Source organism: Globicephala melas, chromosome 8 (genome assembly GCF_963455315.2).
Source record: "Globicephala melas chromosome 8, mGloMel1.2, whole genome shotgun sequence".
NCBI classification, from domain to species: Eukaryota; Metazoa; Chordata; class Mammalia; order Artiodactyla; family Delphinidae; genus Globicephala; species Globicephala melas.
The window spans coordinates 344,653-372,035 of record NC_083321.1 but is presented as its reverse complement, the minus strand read 5'-3'; the positions used below and the strand labels follow the sequence as shown (position 1 = coordinate 372,035).

At 63.6% G+C, this 27,383-nt stretch overlaps 4 protein-coding genes across 27 annotated transcripts in view; 3 read left to right on the top strand and 1 right to left on the bottom strand.

Moving 5' to 3' along the window:
* Positions 1–58: 58 nt before the first annotated feature.
* SCT (secretin) lies at positions 59–889 on the top strand. Its single transcript, XM_060302715.1, has 4 exons — positions 59–144; positions 243–344; positions 425–517; positions 735–889. The coding sequence occupies exons 1-4, from the start codon at positions 59–61 to the stop codon at positions 856–858; spliced, it is 405 nt and encodes a 134-aa protein (XP_060158698.1). The 3' UTR covers positions 859–889.
* A 1,261-nt stretch (positions 890–2,150) lies between these two features.
* CDHR5 (cadherin related family member 5) lies at positions 2,151–8,326 on the top strand. Of its 12 annotated transcripts, XM_060302712.1 has the most exons (15): positions 2,156–2,400; positions 2,479–2,654; positions 3,015–3,065; positions 4,208–4,300; positions 4,434–4,535; positions 4,621–4,731; positions 4,834–5,004; positions 5,344–5,434; positions 5,573–5,670; positions 5,778–5,978; positions 6,083–6,196; positions 6,273–6,357; positions 6,444–6,752; positions 7,265–7,458; positions 7,730–8,326. In XM_060302712.1, exons 1-15 carry the CDS (start codon positions 2,346–2,348, stop codon positions 8,165–8,167), a joined length of 2,289 nt encoding a protein of 762 aa, XP_060158695.1. In that variant the 5' UTR covers positions 2,156–2,345; the 3' UTR covers positions 8,168–8,326. The 12 variants fall into 12 exon arrangements, with proteins under 12 accessions (XP_060158689.1, XP_060158685.1, XP_060158686.1 ...); XM_060302706.1 differs by having other exon boundaries at positions 2,151–2,400; positions 7,174–8,076; XM_060302702.1 differs by having other exon boundaries at positions 2,151–2,400; positions 4,621–5,004; positions 7,174–8,076.
* Positions 8,327–9,044: 718 nt separating this feature from the next.
* IRF7 (interferon regulatory factor 7) lies at positions 9,045–14,291 on the top strand. 2 transcript variants are annotated; one of them, XM_070046047.1, is made up of 9 exons: positions 9,045–9,451; positions 9,639–9,957; positions 10,038–10,200; positions 10,282–10,502; positions 10,821–10,882; positions 10,983–11,187; positions 11,517–12,044; positions 12,123–12,241; positions 12,331–14,291. In XM_070046047.1, the coding sequence occupies exons 4-9, from the start codon at positions 10,427–10,429 to the stop codon at positions 12,496–12,498; spliced, it is 1,158 nt and encodes a 385-aa protein (XP_069902148.1). In that variant the 5' UTR covers positions 9,045–9,451; positions 9,639–9,957; positions 10,038–10,200; positions 10,282–10,426; the 3' UTR covers positions 12,499–14,291. The 2 variants fall into 2 exon arrangements, with proteins under 2 accessions (XP_069902148.1, XP_030706816.1); XM_030850956.3 differs by lacking the exon at positions 9,045–9,451 and having other exon boundaries at positions 9,804–9,957; positions 10,295–10,502; positions 12,331–14,280.
* The window catches only part of PHRF1 (PHD and ring finger domains 1), a 28,191-nt gene continuing 13,865 nt past the window's right edge, over positions 13,058–27,383 (bottom strand). For 3 of the 12 annotated variants that reach the window (XM_030850913.2, XM_030850919.2, XM_030850914.2), the window contains 12 exons: positions 24,509–24,606; positions 24,066–24,241; positions 23,403–23,529; positions 19,904–20,031; positions 19,302–19,483; positions 18,790–18,909; positions 18,105–18,259; positions 14,914–17,505; positions 14,534–14,679; positions 14,061–14,336; positions 13,836–13,964; positions 13,058–13,410 (listed from right to left, as the gene is read on the bottom strand). In XM_030850913.2, the coding sequence (XP_030706773.1) occupies positions 13,267–13,410; positions 13,836–13,964; positions 14,061–14,336; positions 14,534–14,679; positions 14,914–17,505; positions 18,105–18,259; positions 18,790–18,909; positions 19,302–19,483; positions 19,904–20,031; positions 23,403–23,529; positions 24,066–24,241; positions 24,509–24,606 (4,273 nt within the window). In that variant the 3' untranslated portion in view covers positions 13,058–13,266. The other 9 variants (XM_060302696.1, XM_060302697.1, XM_030850917.2 and 6 more) reach the window with 9 other exon arrangements.

Genomic DNA, 27,383 nt, shown 5'->3' with positions numbered 1-27,383 from the left:
GCGCCGCTATAAAGGGGCCGCGGCCCGACGGCCGCTCAGCCCCCGCCCGGCGCCCACCATGGCCACTCGGGCCCTGCTGCTGCTGCTACTGCTGCTGCCGCCGCCGCTGCTCCGGGGCTGCGCCGCGCGCCCCGCGCCCCCCAGGTGAGCCCGCGGCCCCGGGCCCCGCGCCCGCCCGCCCCCACCCCGCCCCGGCCCTGACCCCCCCCCCCCACCCGGCCCCCTCCGCGTCCCCTCCGCAGGGCCCCGCGACACTCGGACGGGACTTTCACCAGCGAGCTCAGCCGCCTGCGGGAGAGCGCGCGGCTGCAGCGGCTGCTGCAGGGCCTGGTGGGGAAGCGCAGGTGAGGGGCGGCGGGATGGGGGTGGACCTGCCAGGGCGCTCCCCAACTCCAGACTAATTCTGACTTGGGGTGGGGAGCAGCGAGCAGGACACAGAGAACAGCACAGCCTGGACCAACTCTGCGGAGGGCCACCTCTGCCTGCTGTGGTCGGACGCGCCCACCCTGCAGGCCTGGTGAGCACCAGTCCCATCCCCCCATCCCCCATTCCCTGCCCCATAGCCTCCCTCCCCGGGGCACCCCAGGTCCCGGGCACAACTGGACACAGCAATGGCCCAGGGGTCTGGGAGGGTGAAACTGTCAGCGCTGGTGACCAGAGAAGGCCCAGTTTCGCCGGGTGGGCAGCGGTCTCCAGCACCAAGACCCCAACCCCTAACCTGGCTGTCTCTGCAGGATGCCCCTGAGGCCCCCCGAGGATCAAGCCTGGTCTCCCCAGATGCCTCTTGGACTGAGGGCTGGGGTCATGGTGTCAGAGCCAGCCATCCCTGCTGCTGAGGGGACCCAGAGGAGGCCCTGAGGAAGAAGGAACCTCCCAAGGGGAGCCTGGACAGGGGAGGGGGGCGGAGGAGGGGGGGTTGCAGTTGGCACCAATAAAGGAGCAATTCAGACCCTGGCCCTGTGAGCCCGCTCTGTGCGCCGTCTGGGTACCATCGAGGAAGCTGCTGCAGGGCACGGCTGCCAGAGGGAAGGAGAGACCCATCCTCGGGATTCTAGGACCGTGGCTATGCCCAGCTGCCCTTTCAACCTGGGAAGCCAGCAGGGAGCCTCATCTTTCTGCTTCCTTCTCTCCTGCCCCATCCACTGAGCTCCCTGGAAGCCGCCCGGCACCTCTGGCATCCACACAGCAAACATTCAGGGGCTCTGGGAGATGTCCCCTAGATCCTGCCCCGGGGGGCAGCGGTGAGGGGGCAAGGAGGCTCGGCCAAGCAGGAAGAGGCGACAGGCAGGACCCAGCAGGCCACTCCCCAGTGAAGGTACCTGAGCATGAGTCCTGGCTCCCGGTCCAGGCGTGCAGTCTGGATGGGTGGCTTGACCTCCCGGGGCCTGTGGAGCAGGGCCGGTGATGACACCCCAAGTGCCAGGCTGCAGGAGGCCTTGTAGCACCACGGGCTCAGGGTTGCTCTGCGAAGGTGTTTCAGGCGCGCATGGCCTGGGGCCTGGAGGTGCGAAGGGCTCCACCGGACCCATCACAGCAGCCCCTCCCCCACACAGTGTCCTCTCCCAGCTGCTGGGCTTAGGGGGCTGAGGAAAGATGGAGGTGGGGCAGTTGCGGGCCTCTGCCATGGGCCCCTCACAAGGATGCCCCTCTGTCGGGGCCCAGGGTCCCCCCCCCCCAGCTGCCAGCTGCCCCGAAGCACTGCCATCCTCGTCACTGTGACCCCGCCCAGCCCCCTGGAAGAAGCTGGCTTGTTTCTGGGACAGGCAGGGGAGTCCCTAGGACGCATATAACCTTTCCCCTCCAGACCTGTCCCCTAAACTCGGGGACAGGAGGCGGGCCCGGAGGGGAACACCTGCGGCCTGAGCCTGAACCTCCCGGGCCGCCTTAGGAGCTGTGCCCACGAGGGTTCTGGCAGAGGGGCCCAGCAGAGGGCCATCCCGGGTTGGGGGGCAAGCACAGCAAACACAGAGGCCCGCCCCAGCCCCAGCCCGCCCAGGCCCCCAGTGCCCGCCCACCAGCTCTGGGTTCCTCTGTCTTGGGGTCCGTGGGTTGAGCCCCCGTCAGCCCCTGCATGTGGCCCGGTTCCGGCCGGGTAACCACCTGGCCTGCCCCTCCTGGCAGCCGGCGAGGCCTGGCCGGCGGCCGGCGGCCGGCGGGGGCCCCCTTGGTGGAGGCCAGTCCTGCGGTTGGTTGGCGGCAGCCGTTGTAAAGGGTCATAAAGTGGGGCGGCGCCTGGCAGGGGCGAAGGTCGCCCCGGCAGAGACTGCGCCAGCAGCACAGCCGCGCAGAGGGTCCCAGACGCCAGACGGGCCCACAGCCTCCCCCGGGGCCGCCCGCCTGCCGAGATGGTGACTTGGGCCCTACTGCTTCCTCTGCTCGTGGCCGTGGCCCAGGCCCAGGGTACTGGGGGCAGTGGCAGAGGGGCGGGGTGGCAGGCAGGGGCCTGGCAGGCACCGACCCTTCCTCTCCAACTTCCAGTCTGCTCTGTGGAAAAGAACTCCTTCGAAGTCAGTGAGAACACGAGTCCCGGGCAGCTACTCCTCAACATCACCGTCCCTGAGGGCCAGCAGGTGACCCTCGGACCCTCGCCCACCCGCTTCGCATTTCGGATCCAGGGGACTCAGCTGTTTCTCAATGTGACCCCGGACTACGAGGTGTGGATGGCGGGCCCAGGGCTGGCTGTGCCCATGGGGTCAGCGGGGGTGGCCGACCCTCCATGGGCCCCAGGCGGCCACCCACACTCTTCCCCAGAGAAGGGCTCTCTGGGGATCTTTGGGTCTCAGTTTGCCCAGGGGGCCTCTCGGGCCCCCAGGCTTGGCTGAGGGCTGGCCCTGAGGGGGTGGGGCCCTCGGGGGACGAAGCTGCCTGGGCCCCGCCGCCCTCTGGACTCAGCATGGGTGACAGGGACCCTTGGCCAGCACCTGCTGCTCTCGCCCTCTGTCTCCTCACCTGAGGAATGGGGCGGGGGTTGGGCCAGCTGCCCAGGTGATTCCCACACCTGCCCGCCCCCGCAGGAGAACTCAATGCTGGAAGCAGTCCTGGAGTGCAAGAGGGATGACACTGTGGTGAGTCTGCCCCTCAGACCCCCTCCGGCATCCCCACATCCCCACCCTCCCTGTGATGTCAGAGGGCTCCGGCTTGGACCTCTGTGCCCTGCTCTGCCTGGCCCACGGTCACTCCCTGGCGACCTCACCCAGTGGTGTGTTTCAAGTGTCACCTCTGTGCCGGCAACGCCCACACTTCCCCCAGCCCAGACTGTGCCTCGAGCCGCAGACTCACAAACCCGGCCCCGGACGGACATCACACCCCACAGACACCCCCACCCCGAGATCCAAGGCCCCCCCAAAGGCGCCTCGCCCTGCCAGCTCAGTCCTCACCTCCCCCTCCCCACGCCGGTCCTCCAGCAAATCTGCCGGCTGACTGGGCCTGACACCAGCATCTTCCGCTGGTCCATCTGTTCCCCTCTTGGCCCCGCCCACCCCAGTCCACTCTCCGAATGGCAGGAGAACGATCCTATCCGGTAAAGCAAGCAGCGGTCCCTGCCCTCCCAAATAAAGCGAATAAAGGCCCAGCGGCACGCCGCGCCCCCAGCCCCCCACCCCGGCTGCTCCCTGTCACCTCCTCGGAGAGGCGCCCGCCTCCCTGGCCCCTCGCACCAGTCAGCTCTGTGGTCTCCCTGAGCCCCGTGGGTGCCCCCCGCCCGACGTCACAGCACACCACCCACAAATACCTCAGGATGAGCCTCTAGCGGACAAGGCCGCTTCTGCTTAACGCGGTAGTGTTGTCACGTCCGGAAAAGGCAGGGGCTCCTCAGCAGCGCGGCATCCAACGCCCACACCCCACCAGCTCCAGAGCGGTCGTTCACAGTCTCCTGCCAGCAAGGTCCACCCAGTGCAGCTGGCTGATGTTTCTCTCACGTCTCTTTCAACACATGGTGTCCTGATTTTCCGTGAGACTTATGCTTGAAGAAATTCAATTGTTTTGCCGTTTTCCTCATTTGGGGTTTTGCTGGTTGCGCCCCCAGTGCCTGCGTTATTTTTCTCCAGGGCATTCGCACCTTCTGTGCTTTAAAAAAATTGCTTTCTGTTCCTTGTCCGTAACGCCTGCTGGAGCGGGAGCCCCAGGCAGAGAGCTGTCTTGGGAACTGTACCCCAGCGCCTAGAATGAGCTCACGCCGCTGGGCCGGGGACCCTCCTCCCTCCCCCAGGTGACCAGCCTGAGGGTGTTTGTGTCAGTGCTGGATGTCAACGACAACCCGCCCAGGTTCCCCTTTGTAGTCAAGGTCCAAAGGGTGCCAGAGGTGAGTGGAAGGGAGCAGCAGTTCACACCATCTGGGGCATCTGGCACCTGGGATGGGGGGCAGAGGGCTAGTGGCTGGGGGTCTCACCCTGGGGACACGGGCGTGGCCAGACCGACCCCCCTCCGTACCCCAGGACACTAAAGTGAATGCCGTCGTCATCCCCGAGACAGAGCTGAAGGCCCAGGACCTCGACAAAGATGACGTCCTGTTCTACACCCTCCAGGAAGCGACCCCGGTCAGTGCCCCCAGCCCTCCCCTTTGGGTATCCCCACCTCTGCGTGTCCTCCCGGGGTCCCAGGCTGAGTCCCCCACCTCCCTAGGGTGCCAGCGGCTTCTTCTCTTTGGTGGGTGCGAACCGCCCAGAGCTGCGGCTGGACCGGTCACTGGACTTCGACAGGTGGCCGAACATGACCTTCCAACTGCTGGTCCGGGTGAGCAGGCCACTCCCGCCCTCATCCCGGACGCCCACGGCCCCACCCGAGCCGCTCCAGCCACAGGCCCCCAGGCCTGACGGCAGGGCTGCGGTGCTGCAGGACACGCGAGAGGAGAACGTGGAGCCCAGCCACACGGCCACAGCCACCTTGGTCCTGGAGGTGCGGCCCGCCGACCTGCGGGCCCCCTGGTTCCTGCCCTGCACGTACTCTGACGGTTTTGTCTGCGTCGAAGCCCAATACCACGGGGCTGTGCCCACAGGCCACACACTGGTACGGGGGCCGTGGAGGACCAGGGCAGCATGAGCACGGGCCTGGCTGCCACGGGGTCAGAGTGGGTTGTGATTTTCAAGCAAAGGTGAACGATTTTTCGTAAACCAATCTTGCCCCACCCCATGGTGGCAAGTGGGACACAGGGCCTCTGAAATTCAAATGAGGAAACAGGGTCCAGCTGTCCTCAGGGCAGAGCCAGCCAGGCCCCTGGGACCCAGTGAGGGACCCCAGGGACCGACCTGGGTCCCTGACTGCCCCCTGGGGCTACTCCAGCTCTCCTTGAGGGGAGCGGGAGGGGCACCAGCTCCACGGCGTACCCTCCGCTCCCTGTTCCCGCAGTCAGGACCCCTCATCCTGCATCCTGGGCCCATCTACGCCGTGGACGGGGACCGGGGCATCCATCAGCCCATTGTGTACAGCATCATCAGGGGTGAGTGGGCACCAGCCCCCAACTTCTCTCTCCATGCAACACCCTGACCCCGTCCCCACATGGGCAGAACCAGCTGTGACACTGGGACCTCAGGCCTCCAGAGGGGACTGCGGCCAAACCGTCCTGCCGTCCTCCCAGGAAACGAGGATGGCTCGTTCTCCATTGATGCCAACACAGGCAACCTCACCATGACCAAGAGCATCCCCAGCCCCAAGACCTTCCTTCTGCTGGTCAAGGTGGGTGCCCGCACAGGGCCAGGTCTCCACGGGCCCTTCCTGGGCCCCTGGCTACAGGGCTCACCCTTCAAGGACCTGCTGGTCACTGCGGCCTCTCCAACCCCCAGGGCGAGCAGGCGGATCACGCCAGGTACTCGGTGACCCAGGTCACGGTGGAGGCCCAGGCCGCCAGCGGGAGCCCGCCCCGCTTCCCCCAGAGCCTGTACCGCGGCACCGTGGCGCTCGGCTCTGGGGTAGGCGTGGCCATCAAGGATGCAGCTGCCCCCTCCCAGGCTCTGAGGATCCGGGCCCAGGATCCTGAGTTCCCAGTAGGCACCACCTGGTCCCTGGGTCTGCCCGGCCTCCTGCCGTGGGGGGGTTGGAGCGGTCTGGGGAGCAGCCTGGGCTCAGGACTCACTGGGGCCACGTCCAGGACCTCAACTCGGCCATCACGTATCGGGTCACCAACAACTCTAACTTCCGGATGGACGGGGAGGCCATGCTGACTGACGCTTCGCTGGTGCACGCCGGGGTCTTCTACGCAGAGGTGAGAGGCGGGCAGCATCTCCGAGGGCCAGGGGTCAAGCTGGAGCCCAGGAGGGACAAGCCCCCTTCCTGCCCAGGTTGAGGCCAGGAACACGGTGACCTCAGGCACAGCGACCACGGTCGTGGAGGTTCAAGTCTCAGAACAGGAACCCGCCCCCACAGGTGAGCCTCCCAGGGACCCCGGGTCGGCTCGGGGAGGGCTTCTTGCTAGGAGGAGTGGCGAGCCTGAGCCCTGGCCCTGGCCCCAGGCCCCCCCCCGTCCCCAGAGACAGCAGGAACAACCGGAGCCTCCAGCGGCACCACGTCGGAAGCCCCTCGGCCCCCTGAGCCCTCTTGGGGGTCCTCCACGACCAGCTCTGGGGGCGACAGCAGCCCGCGCCCCTCCTCAGGCACAACTCTGAGGCCTCCGGCCTCCTCCATGCCTGGGGGGCCCCCCAGTGCGGGAACCAGCCCCTCCTCGCCGTCAGCCTCACCCAGTGGGGGCTCAGCACAGACCTCAAAGCCAGGAACCTCTCTGCCAATGTCCCCTGGACCCAGCAGGACCACCCGGCCTACAGGTAACACCACCATTTACCCTAGTTAACCTTCATGCTCTCTGACTCAGGACTCTGGGCGGTCGCTGTGGGGTAGGGTCCACCCCAGGTCGGCCCAGCACGACCATGGGGACCACGAAACCCCAAGGGGGGGTCTGGCAAAGAGACAGGTCCTGGGGGGCCCCAGGAGGTAAGCTAGGGAAGATGTGTGGAGGGTGGGGCAGAGGCCAGACTTAGGATCCAGTGACCCCCCCAATTCCCAGGGCCATTCAGCCCACGGGCCCCGTGCTACCCTCAGCTCCCTGCCTGGCACGTTGGCCCCCTACCACCCACCTGGAACTGGTGGGCACTGACCCCCTCCCCGCTCCCAGTAGCCCGGCCTATCGGGGCTCCCTGGCGGGGGTCAGTGGCGCCCACTCCTCCAAACGTCATCTCCGGTGGCCAGGCCTAGCCTGCTCTTCGGGTGTCCCGAGCTTGCCCCAGGCTGGCCCGGGAGTGCTTGCGGTGGGACAGCAAGCGGGCAGCGGTGTTGCCAGCAGGGACGCCTGGGACCGGAGGAAGCAGCCCGCCAGTGGGTGGCAGGCCAGACGCAAGCCGCTTCTCGGTGGTGGATATGGCGGCGCTGGGCGGGGTGCTGAGCGCGCTGCTCCTTCTGGCTCTCATCGCCCTCATAGTCCTCGTCCACAAGCACTACGGCCACCGACTCAAGTGCTGCTGTGGCAAAGCGCTGGTGAGGCCCTCGGGGTGGGGGAAAGGACAGGAGAGAGGACGGGGGGCGGTGGAGAAGCGGCAGGATGGAGAGAGAGGCAGCGTGGAGGCCGGGAGTCCATCCGGGAGATGCAGGGCAGAGGTGAGGAGGGACGGGGCATACACACCATAGCCCACAGATGGGGGGAAGGGCAGAGAGAGGCAGAGCGTCTAGCCACCTGTCTCTGGGGGAACAGGGGTGGTCTGAGCCCAGGCCTGGTCTGGTTGATTGCTGGTTCCCGCCTGCCCCCCAGGAGCCCCAGCCCCAAGGCTTTGACAACCAGGCCTTCCTCAACAACCCCGACGAGGCCAGCTGGGCGCCGGCTCCTAGCCCCTCATCCAGTCCCGTCCCGCCGGCTCCCCCAGAGCCTGCACCCCCAGAACCCAAGCCCCCCAGCCCGGAGACCCTCCGCCGAGTCGCCGAGTCCCCTACGGTGGCCCTGGATGGGGACGGCCCGGCCGCTGTGAGGTCCATCCTGACCAAGGAGCGGCGGCCTGAGGGTGGCTACAAGGCGGTGTGGTTCGGCGAGGACATCGGGGCCGAGGCCGACGTGGTGGTCCTCAACACGCCTGCCTCGGAAGTGGACGGTGCTGGCGACGAGGGCAGCGAGGGCAGCGGCGACGAGGGCGCAGAGGCGGGCCTGCGCGGGGGTGCCCAGGACGCGCCTCGCTCCGACTCCGTCTACCTCTAGTGTGGCCGCCCCTCCTCTCCCGGCGAGTCTGGGTCACTGCAGTCGGCTTGGTGGCTCTCCCCCGACTCCATTGCGCAGAATAAAGTGACATTTTCGGATCTGCTGGGACGCGTGGGGTCTGCCCCAAGAGGCTGCCAGTGGGGGCTGTCAGGACGTGGTCCATTTGCTCCCGCCCTGCACTGAGTCCTCCTCAGAGGGACCGCCGGGGGCGCCGTGGGGGCGGAGAGGGGTGGGCGGGGTCGTTCCCTGCCCAGAGCACTGGGTGCCGTTTCCCGTAAACCACCTGCTGCGCCCGCGGGGCTTCCCAGGCTCGGTGCCAGCTGGTGGCCAGGAAGTTCCTCTCCTTGTCTAACCACAGCTGACCCAACACAGAGATTCTTCCCCTGGGGGAGGCAGAGGAGCCACCTGAGGACACTCATTTGGGAGAGCATGGGCCCGGGGACCTTCCAGGGGCTCACACTCCTGCGTCTGTGGGCTACAGTGAGGGCAGTAAACACGCTGGGGTGCCCTCGGAGGCACGTGGTCCAGGTGGCTGGGCTGTGACGGGCGGTGCGGGGTGGAGGCGGGTGGTTTGGCCCAGTGTGACAGTGGCCTGCAGGCCCTGGGCCCCGGGCAGCAGGTGGGGCCAGTGGGTGCACAGGACAGAGGCTGTGGACGCGACCCAGAGCCACGGAGTTAGGGACCGAGCCCCCTCCACTGGCTTCCTCAGGGGCGACCCTCAGTCAGGACTTCAGCCCCGACCACCGCCACTGTCCCTTATGCATCACTGGCGTTTTTTCCTCACGAAAAGGCATTTCCGATTCCTTTCCAAATATTTTAATCTCGATAGTATTTGAGTATTCTTGCCTGGACAACTGTCACTGGTAAGAACCCAAAGAGCACAGCTGCATCTCCTCCCACGCACCCCCCTCACCCGCTCGTCCGCTCAGGAACCTGACTGGTTTTATTTCCGATCCCGGGGTCCCCAGCTTATCCCACTGCTTCTCCCACCACGTTGGTTGCTGGCGCCCCAGCCCCCCGCAGCGCTGGGTGAGGGAGGGCAGCGGCTGGACTCCGAAGGGGCTGTGCCCTGCGGCAGCCAGGACCCCAGTGCCGCCCCCGCCCGCGGGAGCACGTGACTTCCCCGGCCCCGGCCCCGCCTCGGGCCCCCGCCACCATAAAAGCGCTTGCTCCGGAGCCCCAGCGGAGCCGAAATTTCCCGCGCCGGCGGTGCCACTACCAGGTACTCGGGACTCCCAACCCACGCGGAGCGAGAAAGGCAGCGACGGCCGCGTCGGACCCCAGGTTCGCTCCGCGGAGCAGTGACCAGGAGGGGGCGGGCAGAGCGGGTGACGGCGAGGGGCACGGGCCCGGAACTGGGGGACCTGGAGGCGGAGATCGCGGTGACGCGCGGGGTGGGGCGGGTTAGGTTTCGTTTTCCCGCAGCGCGCGGTTTCGTTTTCCTACGGCCGTTCCCGTCGCGCCCCCGCAGGGCCCAGCCCGGACGCCGGCTCGACACCCGTGGCCCCTCGTGTGCCCGAGGCCCCGCCGCATCTGTAGCCACACCCATCGCCTCCTTGGCCAGGACTCACCTGGGCAACACCGTGGCCAGAAGTCCTCAACTTCCATCTGTGATCCCAACACTTGGGACCCCAACACCCGGGACTACCTGCGGAGAGTCACGCGGAACCCTCCTCTCACCTGCGCTATCCCCCGACTGCCCCCGCGACCCCAGCCCTCGCCGCGGAGGGCGCGCCGCTCTCTCTACGCCCAGCCCTTGCGGAGGGAGCAATGGCCGTGGCTCCCGACGGGTGAGCCCGCCGCGCTGCCCACCCCACCCACGCCCCCGGTGGCCCGCGCGCGCCCTGACGCCCGGCTGCTCCGCCCGCAGGGGGACCCCGCGCGTGCTCTTCGGAGACTGGCTTCTGGGCGAGGTCAGCAGCGGCCGCTACGAGGGACTACGGTGGCTGGACGCGGCCCGAACGTGCTTCCGCGTGCCCTGGAAGCACTTTTCGCGGAAGGACCTGGGAGAGGCCGACTCGCGCATCTTCAAGGTGGGACCCCAGCCCCGCCCGGGGCGGGGGAGGGCCGGTCCAGGCCCAGGCCCGAGTGTCCGGTCCGCGTAATCCACTCAGTCTCTCTCCCCAGGCCTGGGCTGTGGCCCGCGGCAGGTGGCCTCTCCGCAGCAGCGCAGGTGCCCGGCCTACCGCTGAGAGTGCGCTCCGAGCTTCCTGGAAAACCAACTTCCGCTGCGCGCTGCACTGTACGCGGCGCTTCGTGATGTTGCAAGACAACTCGGGGGACCCTACCGACCCTCATAAGGTGTACATGGTCACCCCCGGGCCGGCGTGCGGAGGTGAGGAGGCCACGGCAGGGCTGCCGGCAGGGAGACTTGGCTCTGTCCTGGGAGCAGCCGCTGGGTCGGATTTTCGGTTTTAGAAAACTGGCATGAGAGAGGCTGGTGCCAGATTGCTGGGGGATGGCGGGGCCGGGGTGAGGGCGTGTGGCGCGGCTAGCGGGGACTGGGGATTGCTGGGAGGAAGCTCATGGGCCTGTTGGGATCAGTGAAGGAGAAGTGCGGTTGAGCTTTGAGGAGCTGCCCAGGGATTCACACCTAGGTGTCCCACTCCAGAGTCACAAATCCAGTGTTCCCCCAACCCTAATTCTCCCTCAGAAAGCCCAAGCATTATTAGCCAGGGGGAGGACAAGGCCCTTGAAGATGCCCCACCTACAAGGGTAAGGTCACTGCCCTCTTGGATTCCACCTTGGGGCTGCCCCCTCTCACTGGGCTGGGGAGCTGCTGAGTTATGCTGGGACTGTCTGTCCTCTCCTGCAGGATGGGCTTCTGGGGCCATACCTGGCAGCAGATGCTGGCGAGAGGCTGGGGCATGGGCTGGCCGGGCTGAGCCCTGAGCCCTGTGCCCCAAGCCCAGCTGGAGATGCTGGGGACCTATTGATCCAGGCTCTGCAGCAGAGCTGCCTGGAGGACCATGTGCTGAAAGCTGCGTGTGGGGTGGAGCCGATAGCCCCTGGGGCTCCTGGTGAGGGGCTGTTGGAGGGGGATGCTCTGCCCTGCAGAATTCTGTGTGCCAAGGGGAGGAACAGGCAGGACAGCAGAGTCTCCGGGGAGAGAGGGCTCGGGGGAGGGGGGTGCCCAGCAGGGACGGTGCTGGCCAGAGGTGGGCCACCATCCCTGCTGGGCACAGCTGAGCCTCCTCAGGTCCAGAGCTCCCTGCTTGGGAGTTGTGCCCGCCACAGTAAATGTGGCGCCCCAGCCCCAGGCCCAGGTGACAGGAGCTAGGGGACATGTGGAAGGAAATGGGAGGAGCTGGCGGCTCGGGTGCCAGCTCAGGCCTGCCTTCCTCTCCAGACACAGGCCCACCCCCAGCCCCCTGGCAGCCGCGAGAGGCGGAGCCCCGCACCACAGCCTCCCCCAGTGCCTGCACCCTGATGGCAGGGCATCTACACGTGGCTGGTCCCACCTGCTCACAGCTCGGTCTGCACACACTGCCCAGCTTGGGGGCCCTGGACTTGACCATCACGTACAAGGGCCGAACAGTGCTGCGGGAGGTGGTGGGGCGCCCGAGCTGTGTGCTCCTGTACGGCCCCCCCGATGTAGGTGGTGGGGCTTCAGAGCACCAGCGAGTAGCCTTTCCTAGCCCCGCCGAGCTGCCCGACCAGAAGCAGCTCCACTACACAGAGAAGCTGCTGCAGCACGTAGCCCCCGGCCTACAGCTGGAACTCCGGGGTCTCAGGCTGTGGGCCCGGCGCCTGGGCAAGTGTAAGGTCTATTGGGAGGTGGGAGGGCCCCTGGGCTCGGCCAGCTCCTCCACCCCCGCCCGCCTGCTGCCCCGGAACTGCGACACCCCCATCTTTGACTTCAGCACCTTCTTCCAAGGTCAGTGATGCACCTGCCCTGGGGCTGAGGGCCTCCCCGCCTCCCCCCATCCCCCCTCACCAAAGCCCTGTCCTGCAGAACTGGGGGAGTTTGAGGCCTGCCGGCGCCGGGGCTCCCCTCACTACACCATCTATCTGGGCTTTGGGCAGGACCTGTCAGTGGGAAGGCCCAAGGAGAAGAGCCTGGTCCTGGTGAAGGTGAGGTGGAGGGTCCCTGGGGTGGGGGTGGGGGGAGGGAGGGAGGCTGCACACAGCCCTCCCCCCACCTGACCGCGCCCTCCCCACAGTTGGAGCCATGGCTGTGCCGGGCATACCTGGAGGGCGTGCAGCGCGAAGGCGCGTCCTCTCTGGACAGCGGCAGCCTCAGCCTCTGCCTGTCCAGCTCCAACAGCCTCTATGATGACCTGGAGCACTTCCTGGAGCACTTCCTGATGGAGGCGGAGCAGCCCGGCTAGGCTGGGTCCCCAACCCCTCCCAATCTAATAAAAAGATCCCAAGAACCAGTGCTGGTGTCCTGACCAGGGGCAGGCTTGAGACTGAGGCTTGGGAGGGGCACTGTGGATGCGAGGTTCACCCCACTTCACGGGAAGCCCGTGACCTGTGGGCCCAGGAAGGGAGCCCCCTGCCCCGCCCACGTTGGCCTCCTGTGCACACCCGTTCTCCTGACTTCACAGTGAAAAAACTCAGGGCATGCTTTAGAGCCAACAAACTGCTCCAAGAGCGCAAGGGCCCCTCAGGACACGTGTTCCCCAGAGGGGGCAGCACCTGGGGCCCCTCTGCCGTGAACAGGGCTCCCCATCTGTGCTGCGCCCTGGCCTTCGAGACCCGCCAACACTGCTGTGCCTGGGAGGTGGCGGACCTAAGTGAAAACCCGAGCGATTACTTATAAAACACAACGAGCAGACGAGGGAATCCTGGGACCAGATGGTTGCCCGTGGGAGAAGCGCCACCCGCCCGCCCGCCTTTGGTTTCTCATCACCAAAGGCTTCGCCTTTCAAGTACTGAGCCAATCAAGACATTTCTAAAGATAATCCGTTTTTGATAAATTAGAACACAATGGGAACAGTGTGTGTCTATAATATACATATAAAAGTCCAGTTTTAAACTGTGAGCAAGACAGGTGCACAGACCACGTGCGATCACAGGAACCCTGGAAACGGGAGGGCGAGTGGCCCGGAGTTTTCTGCTTCGGCTACTCCAGCCAGAAGGGCCCCGGGCAAGCCTCAGCCCTCGGCACCCTGGGCAGGCGGCTCCTCACCGGCCTCGGCCCGCCGGTGTCTGCGCATATGCCTGTACTTGTCCACATAGGCCTTCACCAGGTTGCCCACCTTCACGGGGTTGATCTCCCCACTCTTGCTGTGGCAGATCTGGGGGAGTGGGGCACAGTTACCCGGATGTCCCTGCAAACCCGCGTGGTCAGGGATCATGGGGATGGAGCGCTGGGGAGCATGCCATGAGGGACAGCAGGCAGCCTGATGTGCGCCTGCCTGCTCTGCCCCCCTCAAGGGCTGCTGAGGGTCCCACTGAGATCAGCTGGCATGTCCATCTCTCATGTCCATCTCTCAGGGTCTCACTTCCTACCCGTGAGCTGGGTTAAACATCTTGTGTCATTTAGCCTCTTTAACTAAAGTCACGAGGACACAGTCGTAAGCCCCTCACAAACACCAGCATTTTATACCCCCGAAGCATCAATGAGGCGTGGCTACAACTGGCCTGAAGCTGCGCCCAGGATGTGGCCGAGCGACCCTGGGGCCGGAGCCCCTCTCTCTGGGCTCACGGACCCCACACCCACCTTCTGCACGGCCTTGCGCAGAATGTCCTTGTACTCGTCCTTTGTCACCTCCCTCTTCTGGTAGAAGGGCTTGATGGCCAGCTTCACCTCCTCCACAGCCCGCTCCTGCACGTGCAGCTTCTTCATGTACTAGGGGGGAGGACACTTGTGAGACCACTGGCCCCTGGCTTCCCACCCACCCACCCACCTGCGCCAGTCCCTGGAGGAAGGAGGGGCGCGACTCACCTCCTCGTTCTTGGTCTTCTCCGAGGCTGGCCTGGGAGCAGCTGTTCTCTCCTCGGAGCTGTTGGCAGCGGCGGTGGTCACAGTGGCAGCATGACCAGCCGGCTCTGAGGCTGCAGTCAGGACGGTGGGCACCGGGGCCGGGCTCTGGGCCACCCCGCAGCCCATCAGGGGCAGGCTCCCCTGCAAGAGGAACTGGACCGCGGGCTGGCTGACAGGTGCGTATGGTGGGACACTCGAAGGCAGAGCCGGGGTGGGGGGCAGGTTCAGGCTCTGTACCTGGGCGAGAGCACAGCCCGCTTAGCCCCTGCAGAGCTCGGTGCCCCAGTGCCCAAGGCAACGTGCTCCCAACCCCCACTCCCGAACCACTAAAAGCCCCGGCAGAAAGGGGCTGGTGCATGAGGCCCTCAGCCCCAACCCGGCCCAGCTTGAGTGGCCTGAGCCCAACGCCACATCCCTGCAGGCCAGGCGCCCACCTGAGAAGGGTCAGCATCAGGAAAGCCAGGCTCTGGAAGCACATAACCAGGGGGAGGGGGCTCAGAGAAGGGAGCCTGCTGGAACGCAGCCACGGGGCCCGCGTCCTCGGTTTCCCGGGGCTTCTGCGGCCTGTGAAGCGGCGTCCCTGAGGGCCAACACAGGGGGGTGGGTGCTCTGTGGCCACGCCAGAAGGCTGTTTCCTGGCTGGAAAATTCCAGAAAAGCATCCCAGCAGCAAGGACCACAGGTCAGGCCGTGGCCATCTCCCTGCATGACCAAGGAGGCCCGTGAGCCATCCAGGGAGAAGACTCCGTGGTGGTCGCTCTGAGCCATCCTCGTATCCCACCCCATTGCCCCACCCCGCCCAAGCGCCTACTCACGCAGGCCTCTGTCCTCAGCCGGGGCACCGCTCTCCACCTCCTGGAGGTCCCAGGTGACTCTCTTCACCAGTGCCTTAACCCGCAGCAGGGGGTTCTGAGAGGGACCCTCCTCCTTCCCTGCAGGCGCCCCGCCCATGGCTTGGCCTCCCAGAGCGCAGGGAGCTGTGGCTGCCTCGGCCGCGTCCTGCTGGAGCAAGTGCTCCTCTCGAGGGCCCTCCATCCTGGGCAGGGGCTGCGCCACATCTTCACCGTGGATCCGAGACACCTCCCTGCGGATGATGGCCACGGCCAGGCCAGCGTCATGCTGCTGGCCAGCCGGGGGCCCAGTGGGCTTGGGCAAGAGGCCTCGCTCTGGGGAGGAGTCCGTGCTCTCCGGGGAGGGCGGGGAGCTCATGTCATCAAGCTGCATGAAGATGGCTTCGTTCGAAAAGTCCTCGAAGAGGTGCCCCGCCTCCACGGAGTCACCGTAATCCAGATCCTCAGGGGGGTACTCGGCTGGCACCTCCAGGACTGGGGGGACCTTTGTGGGGGGCTTGTCGGCCTCGGACCCCTCCAGCAAGGCGTCTGTTCCTGCCAAGGCCAGGGGCCTGGCCGGGGGCTCCCTGTCCGGCCTGGGCTCCCCCTGGGGAAGGGGTGCCGGAGAAGCCTCTTTCGGAGCCAACTTCCTCTCCGGGGAGCGGGGGCGGGGCCGTGGGCGCTTCTCACGGGACCGAGGCCGCCGGTGCTCCCGGGGCCTGTGCTCGGGGCTGGGTGACCTGGACCTACGCCGCCTCCTCTCCCAGGAGCCTCGCCTGTCTCGGAGCCGCGCGGCACTCTCCCTGTCGGGCCGCTCCCTCCTCTCCCGGGGGTGCCTGGGCCTCCGGGCTCTCTCCAGGCTGCTGTGGGGTGAGCACTCCCTCCCCCGAGACCGGGACCCCGACCTCCGCCTCTTCTTCCTCCTGCCCTCGCGATGCTCGTGGGAGGAGCTGCCGGGGCTGCCGGAGCGGGAGCGGGACCTCCGCCGGCCTCGGCCCCAGGAGCCCCTCCTTCTCTCCCTGCTCTTGTCCTTGGCCTTCCTCCGCTTGGTGCGCTCGCGGCTGCTGGAGCGGTCGCTGGAAGACCTCCGATCCCGGGCCTTGGGCCGGTGCCTCTTGGCCTGGTCCTCACCTGCCGGTGGCGACGCAGACCGCGAGCTCCTGTCCCCCGAGTGCGACGAGCGGGACCCTGAGCGGGCCCTCCGGTGCTCCCTGGTGGCGACCCTCGGCCTCTGGGCTTTCTTCCCACCGCGGGAGCTGGACCTGGAGCGGGAACGGGTGGGGGACCGCAGCTCCACGACCCTGTGGGTGGTCACGGGCAGGGCGTCCGGACTGGGTGGGGCGTCCGGCTCCACCGCAGTCACACAAGTCACCGTCCGCCCCTCTGAGCCAAAGAAGGAGATGCGGGGTGGTGGGTCCTCGTCCCCCCAGGGCTCTGGCGGGGACGGCCTCTGTGCTTGTGCCACGGGCTCCTCCTCGCCCTGGAGCTCGGGCAGGCCGCAGGGCCCCTGGGGGGGCTCGGGCTCCTTCCCCATGCCGGTCTGCACCGTGTAGGAGGTGACGCAGCGCACGGGCGGCAGCACGGGGGCCTTGGGGCTGTCAATGGAGATGGTGCGCGTGATCTCAGAGGGCAGGAGGCCAGAGCCCGGGTGCTCGGGGCTGCTGCTGGCCGAGCTGGAGTCAGAGCCCGTGGGGTTGAAGGGGTCATAGATCTCGCTCTTGAGCTGCTTCGTCTTCCTGACGGAGAAGAGGGGCACAGGGCTCTCTCTTCTCTGCACCTTGCTGTCCACAGGCCGGAACGTGTTGCAGAAGCCGGGGCTGAGGACTCTGCCGGAATGGGCTGTGTTCCCAGGAATGTTGATCCTGAAGCTCTCGAAGGTGGAGCCGACACCCTTCCCCCGGGAGGGGCCCAGCGGGGCAGGGGGCTGGGGACCGCCCCCCGAGCGCGTGCTGGGCTCCTGAGCGCCCCTGCTGCTGGGCTCACCCTCCGCCCTGGCGCCACAGCCAGGCTGCCCGGGGCCCTCCCTGCCCGTCAGCCGGCTGATGCAGGAGCTGGGAATCTCGACTCTCTGCCCGCCGGCAGGGACCTCGCCCACCCGCCTGTCGTCTCTCCTGATCTTTGGTATCCTGGGGAGCTCGGAGATGTCCGTCCTCCTGGGAGCTGGTCTCGGGGCCTGTCCCAGCACCGTGCTCTCGGAAGGCGAGTTAGAGCTACCATTCGAGGTCTTCAATGACACAGACCTAAGAGGCGGAGGGTGCTTGCTGTCGCCGTTAAATCGGGGGCCGTCACTTTGTTTTAAGCTGGGTCCGCTCACGCTGGACAAGGTCTGAGCCTGGCCTGACTGAAGGGTCACCAAGGAGTCCAGTCTCACAGCTGCCCCCAACGTGAGCGCAGGGACATGGGCGGGGGTGGGCGGGGCCGGGGGTGTGCCTGGGGTAGCCCTGCCTGGACAGCTGGACCCCAAGCTCTCTGGCCCGCTTCCTGACTGAGTCTCTCTGGGCTGCAGGCAGGCCCCAGACCCGGCGCCTTCTGCCCCTCTGGATGGACCAACTGAGTTTCGCTGAAAAGAAACTGGCGCTAAAAGACAAAAGGCAAACAGCCATCAGTCCCCACCCCCATCCTTAAAAAGCCCCACCCTTCTCAGAACACCCTCAGAACACTCCCAACGGTTACAGGGCACAGGGACGGGGCTGGAGGCTCGCTCTGCTGCTGCCCACCAGCCCCTTCTGCTTCATACACTATCTTCACGCTATCTGTGGATCAGAAGGAGCCTGAGCCCGTGATGGACACTTGAAAACAGGGTAGCACCCCAGTCTACCAATGACCACGCCCATGCAGCCTACCCTGCCCTCCATGGCCAGATCCCCCCAGGCCCGAATCCCGCTGGGGCCCAGATCCGTGGAGAGGGCTCCACGCTGGTTCCTGGGGCTGTGAGAACAGACGGCAGCTGCTGACAGCAAGGAGGGCCTGTGGGCTGCCTGGTAACTCCCCCAACAGATGTGTTATCAGAAAGCGATGGGACAGGCATCTTCAGTCCCTCAGCACCCTCACCTACACTCGGAAGCAAACCCTAGAACCGCTGGGTCACACCACACGACTGTCCCTGGAGGAACGCGTGTCCCCATCTCCAGGCGCGCAGAGGTGGGGACGGCGGGCCGTGCGCAGAGGCTCCTCACCTGCCCTCTTGGCGCTGAGGGAGCCATCGCGGTGGATGACGATGTCGGCGCCGTTCATCATCAGGAAGCTCTGGCCCGACAGGATGCTTCCCAGCAGGTCAGGGCCGGGGTCCGCATCCACTTCCGGCTGGGGCGCCATGGCGGGAGCGCTCCTCCTGCAGGGCAGACCCGGGGCAGGCCCAGCGGTCATGGCCCTCCTGCCCACGCGCCTCCACACCCAGGCAGCAGGCAGTGTTCCCGAGGGGTGGGGTGAGACCCACCCGGCAGCTCGGACTAAAGGAAGATGGGGTGGGGGGGGTGGAGTCGTCCGAGGCTTTGGCCCCGGCTCCACTCACTGACAGGCAGGAGCTCGTGAGCAACGCCGACTGGTAGAGTTGGTTAAGTCTTTCTTTTGGAGGGTCAAACAGAGAAAAAGCTTGGCTCCCTGCCCGGCCCCTCCCTGCTGTGGGTTCTGCAGCAGAGCTAGGCACACGGAGGCAGCCTCTGGGGTTGTCACCTCATCCCTGTGCCCTTGGCTTGGGACTGGCCGCAGCACTTCCTCAACCAAGAGCCAGAGGACAGGCCACAGGAGAGGCCGTGGGTGCCAGGTGGCAGAGCGCCAGCCCAACATGGAGCCTGCGGTCCTTGTACGCCTGGGGACCCACCCCGCACCACCGCCCTGGCCATCCTGTCCCCCAGGACACACCTGGAGAGCCCCATGGAGACGGGCCTGGCCACAGGCTGGTGCGACCGCAGGGCTGACCGGGACAGGATCCTCCTCTTGACGCTCAGAGGGGAAGCAGGGCTCGGAGATGCCTCTTCACTGCTGGAGGAGGACACATGCCAAAGGGCACGGGGTGACCCTGCACATCGAGGCCCAGGGAGCCACCCCCCAACCTCTCAGCAGCGCGTGGCACAGGTGGGCTCAGCACTACCCCCACGGCAGCCCTCGTGACTCAACAATGAACCCAGGCCCCGTGCAGCGGTTTTCTGTCAGCAGCTGCCCGAGTCTCTGAGCGGGGACGGGGTGGGGGACAGGCGTGTGAGTTAGATCTTTCTCCAAATTAGGGGACGAGTAGGTACAGAATTCTGAGAACAACTCGGAAGCAGGAATTTCACAAATGCGAATTCTGAGGGTGAGCCATGCCTCCACCAGGAGCGACATGCCCACGGGCCTAGGAAAAGAGTGAGCCCCCCCAGCTCCCCCTCTGCAGTCACCTGTCGAAGGGGTCCAGCTCATAAGGGTCTCCAAACAGGGAGAGAGAGGCTGCCCCGATGTCTGCACGCATCAGCCCCAGAGAGGGGTCTGCAGGCTTGTACACCGAGGGGATGCAGGCTCCATGGGCTGGCCTGCGGAGGCCCAGCGTCCGTGCGATGCGGGAACGAGCTGTGGCTTCATTCTGAACCCAGGGGACAGAGGGAGAAACACTGACCCACAGGGCTGAAATCTGCAGCCTCCATTCCAACTAGGAACCCGCAGCACCGAACACGGCCGACCGCGCAGCCAGGCCTGCAGCCTGAGGGCCACGCGCACTCATCACGCGAGGGCCCCGCCTGGGCCTCGCCCCACCCGGCTCACACCGGCTGCCGGCACCCCAGGGAACACGCGCCCTGACGCGCCCCCCGCGGTCCCAGGAGCCGCTCTGCGGGGCCCAGAACACATCTTGTCTCAGCCCCACCTTCAGTCCGTGCTGCAGAAACGTGCCTATTTATCTGTGAACCTCTAAGTAATTATAAAAAAAGGGTCCTTCTACGACTCCCACTATCTACCCACACACAGGACTGAAGCTCGCCCAGCGTGATCCCCCATCCGACGCCACCTTTATCTTCTTCCCTTTACTCTTCTTCGCGCGGCCCTGGCGTTTCCTGGACCTCGTCCCCGAGCTCCTGCTCTTCACAGATGATCTGGGCTGGGTTTTCTTTCTTCCCGACGCTTTCCTCCGTCTTCCTACAAAGAGCACATTGACAGCACACACTTCACTGTGCGCCCCACCCCAGGTGTCCCCCCCCAAGACCCAGCGGATGACAACTGTCCATCCCGGCCTGGGGCCTTCCTCTTTTTATTTTTTCTTGTTATAGGGTTTTACATACTTCGCCACAGAGGAGGGGAGGGGGAAGGCAGTGCAAAGCAGAAACAGAGTAGGTCTGAGCCTACTTTGATTTGTAGACCTCATTATTAGAACCAGCAGATTATTTTACACAATTATGAAACAAAATTAAATTAGAAAACACAAACCCTAATAATCAAAAGTAAAAGAAACACTGGCTCCCAGCTCTGTATCCACTTGGTGGTCTCACCCCGGAGAAGCACTCTCCCAGAGGCCTGGAAACAGACGACCTCACGGTACGTGTCCAGTAAAACGTATCCTGAGGATTACATTGCAAACCCAGCAGCGTTCCGTCCCCCTCAGCCACCCTGGGGCGCTACGGGCTGACTGGGGACGAGCCATGGCAGCCACAGGGCGCCCTAGTTCTGTGATGCTCCAGCACCCCCGAACTCTCAGGAACCCCAGCACAGAAACAGCAGGTTCCGAGAAGACGTGTGCTGTTAAAGCACTTCCGCTACACTTGAATCTGTGATCTCGCGATGAAGCTAAAAGCCCTACCTGATCTCCACTGAAGGATGCTACAAGCAGCTCGGGGGTTCTGAGAACTGCTCAACAAAGGAAACAGACGGAGGCGCCAGCGAGCCCGTGCTGTCCACGGAAACTGCACTCCTGGAAGCAGCCCGTCAGGAGGAAGCCTCTCCTTCACCTCCTCCGTCACTTCATGGATCTGAGACCTGAGCCCCGGGGCTGCCTGACTGTGAACAGAGAGCCTGGCGGAGCTGCCCGCTGGGAGGACCCCCAACCCCAACCCAAGCAACCCTTCAAACACCCCACCAACCCAATGAAACGCCCACCTGCACCTGAGCCAGCCTCGGGGCTCCAGCCGCCCAGCCGGAGCAGGTGAGACCTGCCCGCGAGGGATGCGCCAGGATAGGAGACCCCGCATCAACCCCAGTCAAGAGGACACAGAGACACTTAACAGGCAGCCACTAGTGCAGCACAGACCTCCTTTGGCTCGAGATGCAAGTAAACTATTTTTTAAATTCCATCACAATTTGTGACACAATTAGAACTTTCAACACCGACCAGCCATTCCACCGTGCTGCGCGATTATGGCTCATCTCCTTGGGTGTAACAACGGCCTCATTGTTAAATCAAAAGAGAGACTCCCTCTTCCAGAAACATACTGTGAGACACTCAGAGGTAAAATGAGGATCTGCTTCAAAATAACAGAGGGGGAGGGGGTGGAGAGAGACGAAGCAGCCCCGGCCAGGAGTCGCCAGGCCATGGCAAGACGGTCACAGGGTGCTGTTCCGGTCTCCCTGCGCTTCCACAGTGTGACTACGTCTGTAAAAAGTGCGAAACATTGGGCTTCTCTGGTGGTGCAGTGGTTAAGAATCTGCCTGCCAATGCAGGGGACCAGGGTTCGAGCCCTGGTCCGGGAAGATCCCACATGCCGCGGAGCAACTAAGCCTGTGCGCCACAACTACTGAGCCTGCTCTCTAGAGCCCGTGAGCCACAACTACTGAAGCCCGCGCGCCTAGAGCCCGTGCTCCGCAACAAGAGAAGCCACCGCAATGAGAAGCCTGCGCACCGCAACAAAGAGTAGCCTCCGCTCGCCACAACTAGAGAAAGCCCGCGCGCAGCAATGAAGACCCAAAGCTGCCAATAAATTAATTAAATAAATAATTTTTTTTTAAAGAAGTGTGAAATATTCACGGCAAAGATGTAACAGCCAAGCGTGGGGGCCACTCGGGACAAAGGGAGAAGTGAGCCCGTCTCTCCAGGAGCTGCAGCACCTCCAGCTCTTATCCTGGGACGGGTCTGTGAAATGCAAGGGAGCAACTGCTGGGACTGAGAAGTGAGACCCTGGACATGAGAGGAGATCCAGACAGAAAATACGAGAAGCAAAACCTCTCTCATCCTGAACTTCAAGGCAGTGATCAGCGTGACCTCGGGGTACAGCTCCTGGCTCCATCCACTACACGGGGTTGCGAACCAGGACCGCCCGCCGGCGGCCCTCGGGTGTCTTCTCTGTGCTCAGCTCTTCGGGGGTGAGGGCTCTCCGGGAGCACATATGCGCTCGGCACCTGGCGGGGCCACGCAGGGCAGCGGAACCTGACACACACACGCCCGCTGGGGGTGGGGAGGACGAGCGTGGGCAAGAACGCGGCGCAGCTACAACGCACACACTGCTGATGGGAGTGCAGGGGGTGAGTCACCTCCAACACACGTTCACTGGTTGCACCAACTAGTCTACCGCTCTCTGCCGACCCAGAGCAGCGGAATCACCTGCCCGCAGGAAAGATACTCACAGCAGCTTCGTTACAGAACCAACCCAAACGCCCGGCACAGGCAGCTGGACAAGCTGGGGTGGCTCGCGCCGTGGCACGCTCCTCACCAATGAACAGAAATTAACCCCGGACACCCGCTACACAGGCCCCCAATCCCTCTGCTGCGCGACAAACCAGAGCACACACTCAAGACCTCATGAGTGAGAACCGAGGATGGCACAGCTAGCGCCGACGACAGGACGGCAGGTGCCTGGAGGGGCTGCCTGGGGAGCGGGGGCAGCGGCTGGAAGCCTCGTCGGTCTCACCGGGAACCATATGCCCAGAGTGGGTGTGCTCATCACAGAAAACGCATGTCTCAATAATGCTGATCTTTAAAAGACCAGAGATTGCAACCCGCTGAAAGAAACAGGAAACCACATCTACTGGTTCAAATGAATAGTCGAGGAGAAAAAGGAAAGCTCTTCTTTGGAGAATTCCAACCCACGAATATAAATGGAGCACAGACCCAGAAATCGCCGAGGATGTTAAACTGGGGTGAAAGCTTCTCCCCAGGCAGGGATGTCGACTACCAAAGAAAAATGGAACTTACTGGGACAAAATTACCGAGACTAACACAGAAAAGGACTAGAAAACGTGAACAGCGCCCAAACCAGCAAAGACACTGAATTAATCATTTTAGCTGTTCCCACCCAGAAAAGCCAGGCATGGGGCTTCACCTGTGTGTTGCCCAATTTAGAGAAAACATCGCGAATCTTCCACAAGGTCCTTGGGGACTCTTCCCCGATCAACTTCGGGGAGGCTCTGTCACCCTGATGCACATGCAGGGCGCTGCTGCATAAACAGCACCCTGGGGGGTTCAGAGGGAAGGACCAGACCCAGACCCCTGGGCCTGCAGGGCCTTCTGCGCGATGGTCTGCGGAAACCAGGCTACAGGAATGGCAGCCACCACTGGAAGCCAGAGACCGAGCCAGGCCTACCTGCTTTCCTCCTCCGACGGGCAGGAGCTCGCGGCCCGGGGTGCTGGTACACAGCTGTGCTCAGACCAGCGGCCACAGCTTCGATGGTCTCGTCCAGCAGAGGAGACATGAGGTACCTCGGGACGTGCTGCACAGCACGGGACGGCGCTGGTCAGGGGGGCCGGAGCCGCCTCAGGCCCCTTGAGGGAGCCCCAAGGAGCCCCCTGAGCCCCCGGGAGGCTAGATGCCTCAGCCTGGCAGCAGCAGACATCAGGCAGGCTGCTGGGGGCTCCCCAAGGGCCCAGTGGGAAGTGGGGTCTGGGAAGGCCTCCCGAGGAGCAGGCCGGGCAAGGATGCAGAACAAGGAGGGCTTGCGGGCCTCAGAGTGGAGGGCGGAGGTGCCAGGAGGGACTGTGGGCATCTGTGGTGGGGTCCCGGGACCACATTCCCCATGAAGTCCTCTCAGCTCCTCTCAGTTCAGTACTACGGCCTTGGCAGGTGACAGCTGCAAGGCAGGGGACCCCCGGCAGCTTCCACGATGCACCCACGGGCCGGGCCACCGACCACTGGCCGGACCCGACTGTCCAGCACCCCCAGGGCCAGTTCTCCACTGCTGCCGCCGCCTCAGGCCCACTTGGCTTTGTTCCCTGCACATGGCCAGGATGCGAGGCCACCAGCACCCACCTGGATCCTCCTGGCTGTGGAGATCCGGTTCCGGTTCACCGTCGCTCGGACCCTCTCGCTCTGCCGTGTCCTGGCGATGGCCCGGGTCCTCCCTGCGTGTGGCTGAAGCCGGCTGGTGGTGGGCACTACGTCGGCCAAGAGCAGGGAAACCTCCTCCTCGCTCACGGGACCTGCGTCTTGGAAGAAAACACCCTGGGCTGACGTGCACTCCGCTGAGCCCTGGCCCTGGTAGGAGGACTCTGGGAAACGGGGCACAGGGGGTGTCTCCCTGGAGCTTGGGCTCCTAGACCCCCATCAGCCAACCCCCTGTCTCCAGCCCGTGCCCCGCCCAAAGAGTGCAACCGAAAGCCGCCCCTGCTGGAGAGCTGGACGCGATCTCCCTGGGACGAGGGGCCGGCCCCACAGGAAGGGTCCGGACCACCTGAGGGGGGGCAGTGTGTTACCCGCAGCAGGGGCGGCCCCGGGGGCAGCACATTCCGGACAGAACCACTCGTCCACTGGCACCTCCTGGAGAGGGGGGTCCAAACACTCCATGTGGTACCTAGGAAACGAGACGGTGTCCCCAGCCTCACTGTCCCAGCCAAGCGAGCCCTATGACAGGTCTCCTGACAACACACCCTGCTGTGATCTCGTGGCCCCCCAATCCACGTGTGGAAGCCCTAACCCCACAACGTGACGGCACCTGGAGACGGCCTGTGGGGGTGATGAAGGTTAAGTGAAGTCATGAGGGCGGGGCCCTGACCGACACAGCGCCCCCTCCCCGACCATGAGCTCTGCCAGGACTGACTTGGATGCCCCCACCCGAGGCCAAGGGGGAGTCCGCCTGCTCAGAGGGCCTGCGCGCTTGGAGCTGCAGACACCTGTCTTCTCACTCTCCCACCGGCATTCTGGGTGGACGGACCCCCACCGCAGGCTTCTGGGCATCTCTGCCCTCCAAGGGGACCCTGACGGCCGCCAAATTCTCCCCAGGGGACGTACCATCTGGAGGGACAGAGCTAAGAGAGCGGCAGCTGGACCCTGACGGCGGCGGGGTGGCAGCCACCATCCTGGGAGGCCAGTCTCCGAGGAACTAACACCCCGCACGGCAGCGCCACCCAACAGCGTCTGCTCTTCAGTTGCTGGAGGAGCCACCGCTGGCGTGGGCCGCCGGTGCCGGAACCCTCCAAACTCCATCCCAGTGTCCGAGATGGCGCCGAGCCAGGCCAGGTGGAAACCAGCGCCGAGCCCACACTGAACACCCGAGCCCAGGCTGGACTCGGCTTTGAAACCCAGAACAGCCCCATGATCGCCCAGTAGGACCGGCCTGCAGCGCTCACTTGAGCACAAGGATGACCTCCTCCCACTGGGAGAGCCACAGCCATGCGGCACAGAGAGGTCCTCCCTCGAGAATAAATACCGCTACATAAAACACAAATGGGGGAACTCCATGGAGGTCCAGTGGTTAGGACTTGGCAATTTCACTGCCAGGGTCCGGGTTCAATCCCTGGTCGGGGAACTAAGATCCCAAAAGCCACGAAGCACGGCCAAAAACAAAACCAAGGCAAAACCCCCCACAGGGCTTCCCTGGTGGCGCAGTGGTTGAGAGTCTGCCTGCCGATGCGGGGGACAGGGGTTCGTGCCCCGGTCTGGGAGGATCCCACATGCCGTGGAGCGGCTGGGCCCGTGAGCCATGGCCGCTGGGCCTGCGCGTCCGGAGCCTGTGCTCCGCAGCGGGAGGGGCCACAGCAGTGAGAGGCCCGCGTACGGGAAAAAAAAAAAAAAAAAAAAAAACACAAATAATCTGTACCTTGCTTCATATACCAGTGAAAGAACCTGGCATATTCATGTATCTATGGACAGGCTTGTGAGTTACTCATTTAAAAATGAGTAACAGGGCTTCCCAGGTGGCACAGTGGTTAAGAATCCGCCTGCCAATGCAGGGGACACAGGTTCGAGCCCTGGTCTGGGAAGATCCCACATGCTGCAGAGCAACTAAGCCCGTGCGCCACAACTGCTGAGCCTGCGCCCTAGAGCCCGCGAGCCACAACTACTGAAGCCTGTACTCTAGAGCCCGTGCTCCACAACAAGAGAAGCCACCGCAATGAGAAGCCCGCACACTGCAACAAAGAGTAGCCCCCACTCGCCGCAACTAGAGAAAATCCACGCGCAGCAACCAAGACCCAACACAGCCAAAAATAAAAACAAATAAATAAATTTATATTAAAAAGAATTTCAGTTGCAGCTCCCATTATTAAAGAAAAATGAGTAACAGTGATCTTAGACTTGTAGACTTGTGACTTTAGTTGAAAGACTTAACTGTAAGAAAATTTAGCTAAGGGCAAATATTAGCAGTGAGGATATTCAGAAGCATACGAATCACTATATTTTTTATCAGTTTTAATGTTTTAGGTCTATCACAATTTTTATGTACTTGTCTTATCTGTTAAATTCAAGCACATAAAAAAACAAGTAAGTTTATAAATATACTTTACAACAAAAAATATTTTTGCAGAAGTTGCAAAAATCCCCGAGTCACTGTTAAAACTACTAAAATTGGGGCTTCCCTGGTGGCGCAGTGGTTGAGAGTCCGCCTGCTGATGCAGGGGACACAGGTTTGTGCCCCATTCCAGGAAGATCCCACATGCCGTGGAGCGGCTGGGCCCGTGAGCCATGGCCGCTGAGCCTGTGCGTCTGGAGCCTGTGCTCCGCAACGGGAGAGGCCACAACAGTGAGAGGCCGGCGTACCGCAAAAACAAACAAACAAACAAAACACTACTAAAATTGAAACAATTTTTTTTGGCCACACCACGCGGCATGTGGGATCTTAGATCCCTGACTAGGGATTGAACCTGACCCCCTGCACTGGAAATGTGGAGTCTTAACCAATGGACCACCAGGGAACTCCCTGAAACAGAACCTGATATAAAGAATTAACATAATCAAGGATTGTAGGCTCAGACAAGGCAATCCCAAGAAAGAACCGAGCTGGAGGTATCACCCTCCCTGACTTCAGACTATGCTACAAAGCTACCGTAATCAAAACAGTACAATACTGGCTCAAAAACATACACACAGAAAAATGAAACAGAAAAGAGAGCCCAGAAATAAACCTACACTTACATGGTCAATTAATCTACAACAGAGGAGGCAAGAATATACAATTGAAGAAAGACAGTCTCTCCAATAAGTGGTGCTGGGAAAGCTGGACAGCTTCATGTAAAACGATGAAATTAGGATACTTTCTCACACTATAAACAACAATAAACTCAAAATGGATTAAAGACCTAAACGTAAGACTGGAAACTATAAAACTCCTAAAAGAAAACAATAACAAAACAC

Coding starts and splice junctions, on each gene's coding strand:
- IRF7 (XM_030850956.3), top strand. CDS start 9,938: ATGGCCGTGGCTCCCGACGG. Junction 10,883..10,982: donor AAGATGCCCCACCTACAAGG/GTAAGGTCACTG, acceptor CCTCTCCTGCAG/GATGGGCTTCTGGGGCCATA. Junction 11,188..11,516: donor GATAGCCCCTGGGGCTCCTG/GTGAGGGGCTGT, acceptor CTTCCTCTCCAG/ACACAGGCCCACCCCCAGCC.
- SCT (XM_060302715.1), top strand. CDS start 59: ATGGCCACTCGGGCCCTGCTGCTGCTGCTACTGCTGCTGCCGCCGCCG. Junction 345..424: donor GGCCTGGTGGGGAAGCGCAG/GTGAGGGGCGGC, acceptor GGTGGGGAGCAG/CGAGCAGGACACAGAGAACA. Junction 518..734: donor GCGCCCACCCTGCAGGCCTG/GTGAGCACCAGT, acceptor CTGTCTCTGCAG/GATGCCCCTGAGGCCCCCCG.
- CDHR5 (XM_060302699.1), top strand. CDS start 2,346: ATGGTGACTTGGGCCCTACTGCTTCCTCTGCTCGTGGCCGTGGCCCAG. Junction 2,655..3,014: donor ATGTGACCCCGGACTACGAG/GTGTGGATGGCG, acceptor CCGCCCCCGCAG/GAGAACTCAATGCTGGAAGC. Junction 4,301..4,433: donor AGGTCCAAAGGGTGCCAGAG/GTGAGTGGAAGG, acceptor TCCGTACCCCAG/GACACTAAAGTGAATGCCGT.